This window comes from Mesitornis unicolor, unplaced genomic scaffold (genome assembly GCF_000695765.1).
Source record: "Mesitornis unicolor isolate BGI_N332 unplaced genomic scaffold, ASM69576v1 scaffold987, whole genome shotgun sequence".
NCBI classification, from domain to species: Eukaryota; Metazoa; Chordata; class Aves; order Mesitornithiformes; family Mesitornithidae; genus Mesitornis; species Mesitornis unicolor.
This window is the reverse complement of record NW_010198191.1, coordinates 22,383-27,306: the sequence shown is the minus strand read 5'-3', so window position 1 is coordinate 27,306 and position 4,924 is coordinate 22,383. Positions and strand designations below refer to the sequence as shown.

At 36.5% G+C, this 4,924-nt stretch overlaps 1 protein-coding gene across 1 annotated transcript in view; it reads left to right on the top strand.

The window, feature by feature from the left end:
* The window catches only part of BCKDHB (branched chain keto acid dehydrogenase E1, beta polypeptide), a gene marked incomplete at its 3' end in the record, with an annotated part of 37,693 nt that extends 33,077 nt beyond the window's left edge, over window positions 1-4,616 (top strand). The window contains exons 6-7 of the mRNA XM_010189056.1: window positions 1,039-1,136; window positions 4,506-4,616. Coding sequence (XP_010187358.1) covers window positions 1,039-1,136; window positions 4,506-4,616 — 209 coding nt within the window. The remainder of the gene's footprint in view (window positions 1-1,038; window positions 1,137-4,505) is intronic.
* Window positions 4,617-4,924: the final 308 nt, after the last annotated feature.

The following is a 4,924-nucleotide window of genomic DNA, read 5'->3' as shown; positions in this document are numbered from 1 at the left end:
TGTGTCAGTAGGAAACTAATAGCTGTTTCATGAACTATGAAATACGGTAACAAAAAAAGGAGAGTGCCACATTTATAAATTGGTTTTGTGTATTTAGAAAGAATTGAACAAGATTTCCCCCTCACCCCTACTTATCACTGGGATTTATTTTAAGAAGTATTATTTGACTTGCTGGTGCATAAACAAGTTCACGTTTAGATCAAAACAATATTTCTTTTGAAATACAGTATGTAGATGTTTTTTATGACAGTTTTAATCATTAAACCAGTCAATGTGTAGTGCATTACTGTGTTTATTTGAAACTAAACTGGCCCAATGTGTTTCCCTCTGAAAACAAGTGAATAGATCTTAATTTTGATTGGAACCACCTTTAAATGTCTTAAGAGAAGTCAAGGTGCTTAATTTTTGTCTAATATCTGTAATTGTGATGTATTTTTCTGAATAGATAACTTTTTTTTCAAAAGCAAAAATATTTAGACCAATTTAAAACTGCTATAATCACAAGGTTTTGGTGATGTTTTCTGTGTAGGTTCTGAAAACATTTATCCTCCTTTTAGACATAAAACTGTGGAGCATCATTCTTGGCAGATATCAAGAGGGCACTGGCACAGCTTTTTCTTCTCATCTGAGTATTAAAGTATAATTTTAAGGCTTTCTTGATCCCTATTAGAATTAACTATAGCATTTCCTTAAGATTTTTTTATCAGTCGTAGCAGTGTCCATCTCCAAATCTGATGCTGATATTTTGACTTGGGATACACCAGGTCTTATTACTATCGTTGTTGTGTATATGTGTATCTTAGTGCTGTGGTATCTGACCTAAATTAAACACTACACTGGATGTATTTTTAACAGTGTAATTAAAAACATTTTTAATTATAGCTAAATCTTTGAAATAAATGCTAACAATATGATTTTGGTCCATTGTTTCAGATGATATTAACATTCTAGAAAATTGTTAGTGGGCATTTTTATGGGATAACATTGAATGGTAAAGGAATCTAATGCTTGTTTTTCCCATTGTTTTTATTTATTCAGTGGAACAAGTTCCTGTGGAGCCCTACACCATTCCGCTGTCTCTGGCTGAGGTGCTGCAGACGGGCAGTGATGTGACCCTGGTTGCTTGGGGCACTCAGGTCAGTGAGGCTCTTACAAGGTATTTGTCATCTAGCAAAGCTGAGGATAAGGATTCAAATCGATCCGAACAGGGTTAAGTGATGTTTGAGTAGTTTTGCATTCAGGCTAAAGCATGCAATAATGATAATAATAATACAATAAACTGTGTGCATCTTCCATCACTATATGCTTGAATAAATGACTGCCAGTGTTTATGTTTATATGAAACCTGCTTTTTATTGTGTTAAGTTGAACTAATTTTTGGTTGAAGCTGACTCTGGAAATGTGGAAGAGGTACCTAGGCTGGAGGTTGATGATTTATCCATGGTTATGAAAGCTGTATATTTATGAATGAGGCAGTGAAATATGACCCTGAGAGAAGTAATAGGAAAGGTGAGTTCAAAGTAGTGTGCTGAAAGAAAAATATGGATTTAAAAAAGTGCAGTCTGAGGTTCCCTTTATACAAAGAGTTTAAAGCCACTGAACATTTAATACAAATAGAGATCGATATAGTTTTGATTATAACAGTTATATTTCAAAGCTGTTCAACAGTATGATTGGACATCTCATCCCCTCCCTTTCTACCCCTCTGAAAATAATGCAAATATTACAAAATGTTGTAAAAAAAAATGTTTGTTTTCAAGAATTAAAGAAATTTGAGTCTAGTTTGGAATTACCAGGACAATATTTTGTATTGCCTATTATTAAGGAAATTACTATTTTCCTGGCCTAATTATATCTGAGAAGCTTTTAGAGGAGGCAGTGTTGTAACTTTCATCACAAAAGCATTGAATTAATGTCTGTGGTTATGCCTTTTTATTATTTTATTTCTTTGAAATCTGTAATTTTCAGTGCTTTTCTGTGATAGCTTCCTTGCCCTCATACTACTTGATCTTTATATCTATAGCTATTCCTGCTAGTCTCTGATCCATTGCACTGGTATCAAATTATGGACTGCTTCAGTATCTTTACTTGCACTCATTTCTTCAGCATAAACCATTTTCTATAGTTCTCTGTGTCCCTTTTTGATGTGAATAGTAACAGGACAGATGTTCAGTCTGACTCCAAATTTAGGAGCTGACCAAACCATGGGTGTGTCGGTACAAGGCAGCATGGGGACAGATGTTTAGTGCAAATGCAGTAAATCCAGCATGTTCTGAATGTGTCAGGCTCCTGCAGATCAAATACGTTCAGTGGGTTTGTGCTTAGGTGGTTTGTGGGCTGTGTACATAAACCTGGAACTCGATTCCTAAATGTGCGACCGGTCCAGAGTTTATTGTCGATAGGCAGAGCGATTGCATGTACTCACTGGTTACTTCTTGTATGATTTCAGGTGTCAGGTAGTTGCTTAGCAGCTTCTGCTCTGGTGGGGTTGCCCAGTGCTTTCCTGGGTAGTGCTAATGAGAGGCAGTGAAGGCTTTTAGTTCCTCTCCATTTGTGCTCAGTGTTTTATGGTCATTAACTAATCCTTATATCCTGTGAATGAGGTAAACATTCACACTTACACATCAGAGAGACACAGAGTGGTTTGGGTTGGAAGAGGCCATAAAGCCCCCCCAGTCCAACCCCTGCCATGGGCAGGGACACCTCCACCAGCCCAGGCTGCTCCAAGCCCCGTCCAACCTGGCCTTGAACACTGCCAGGGAGGGGGCACCCACAGCTTCCCTAGGCAACCTGGGCCAGTGTCTCACCACCCTCACAGTACGGAATTTCTTCCTAATATCCAGTCTAAATCTCTGCTTTTCCAGTTTAAAACCATTCCCCCTCGTTCTGTCGCTCCTTGCCTTTGTAAAATGTCCCTCCCCAGCTTTCTTGTTCTTCAGGAACTGGAAGGCTGCAATAAGGTCTCCCCGGAGCCTTCTCTAAGGCATCCTGTGTGTCATGTTGAAAATTCTTAAACACTCTTATTACAGCTACAGATGTATTAGAATTTTGAACAAAAACACTGCAATCTTATTATTGTTACAATGCTTGTATTGATTTACCTTTTAAAATAGTCCTTTGGTGCTTAGCTATCCATATCTGCATTATGTAGATGTGTGTTTAATCCTTAGTCATTGTGTTTCGGCATGGATTTTTGCTCTGTGTAGAATTTAATACTGCTCTCTGACCCTCAGGCCACTGACAGTGCCTGACTGTCCATATTGTTAAGTTCTGCTGCTTTCAAACCAAGATGACCTCATCTAAATTGCTTATTGAGGATGGTCCTTGGCCTCCAACCTATGCCTAGAAGTTGCTTGGTGGAGGTCATCTGCCTCAGTCCAAACTTGTATTATCAAACAATAAGGAAAACATCAGAGTTTATTGACAGCATCGTATAGAAAAGCTCTTTTTTGCTCTCGTATCTCATGAGCAAATACATTTTTCTGATGTTTGTGGAGGATAATCTGAACTGTCGTAGCAGTTGTTATTTTCCATGTTGGAGTATTTGCTTGCTAACATTTGTTTTAGGGAAGCCAATACTTAAAAATGTTGTATGACATAATGCCAAGATACAGTTTTGAATGTGTGTAGTGTTACTTTATTTTCTATTCTTATTGTAACGTATCTTGTGAAAAGGGTGCTATTATGTGTCGATTGTTTTACATCTACTTTTGAAGCAATTACATATGCTGCTAAATACATTCCTTGGCTGGTGGATAGTGAGTATCGTGGATTCTAATTCAGCACAACCCTCTTGCTAGAGGAGAATGCTTTTGGCTTTTAGTAAAACGTTAATTGTAATAATCAGATAATGCAACATTTGTAACATTGGTATTAAACTGTGTTGGAAGACCGGTGAATGGTCATATTCTTATATTAGACTGGATTTTTACAAGTAGTTTTTTGTGGTACTTACTATAACTGTTCATAGGATAATGCTTTGGGAGATGATAACTTGGTGTAATCTATTGCACTTTCAAAAAATTGTGGTAAGTGTGGTTAGGCTGTTTTTGTGTAGTGTAGGGCTATTTGTGTATGTGCATAATGCTTCTTGCGATAGTCCATGTGACTGCTACATCAAAATGCATTACTTTAATATGTTTGAGTCTTAGTTTAGCTTCAGTCCTAAAAAATCCTTATCCTAAACCCCAAACTGATTACAAATATAAAACAGTGAGGCCTGATACTGTTCACCGAAAGATACTTCTCTAGAAAGCAACAGTTTTGTTTTTAGTGATTCTTCACTGTAGTTTTTGAAGTGTGCTGTAATGCTAGGAATATTACTAGCAGGTAAGTGGTAAATGAGAAGAAAGAGTAATAAATGCTTATTAGATTACTGAATAAAAAGGTTTTTGCTGAACGTGCAGGTAATATGTTAAATCACTGCTTATGTTCAGTATAAGTAATTTGGAACAGCTTAAATAGAAATTAAACATTTACTTGGTGCTAATATGTTACTTTTTCAGGTACATGTGATCAAAGAGGTGGCAGCAATGGCTCAAGAAAAGCTTGGTGTGTCCTGTGAAGTTATTGACCTGAGAACCATCTTACCTTGGGATACAGAGACCGTTTGCAAGGTAAGGAAACGATGCATGGTAATTTAAAAACACAACAAATCAAAAAAACCCACTAATAACTTTTTAAATGCAAATAATGGTGACTTTGTTCTTTAATATTTTAAAGACCTATGTTTTAGCTCTGTATTGCATATATTCTGTATTTTTTGTTCTGTGTCATATATGAAGAGTACATGGATCAAACATTTGCTTTAGCATTGAAAGAGAATTATGTTTCAGGGTTCAAAATAATGTTAGAATACATGTTCTTTGCATTGAAGTAGAGGGCAGAATTTAATGTCTTCTGCTTGAAAACTCCTTTTTCATTA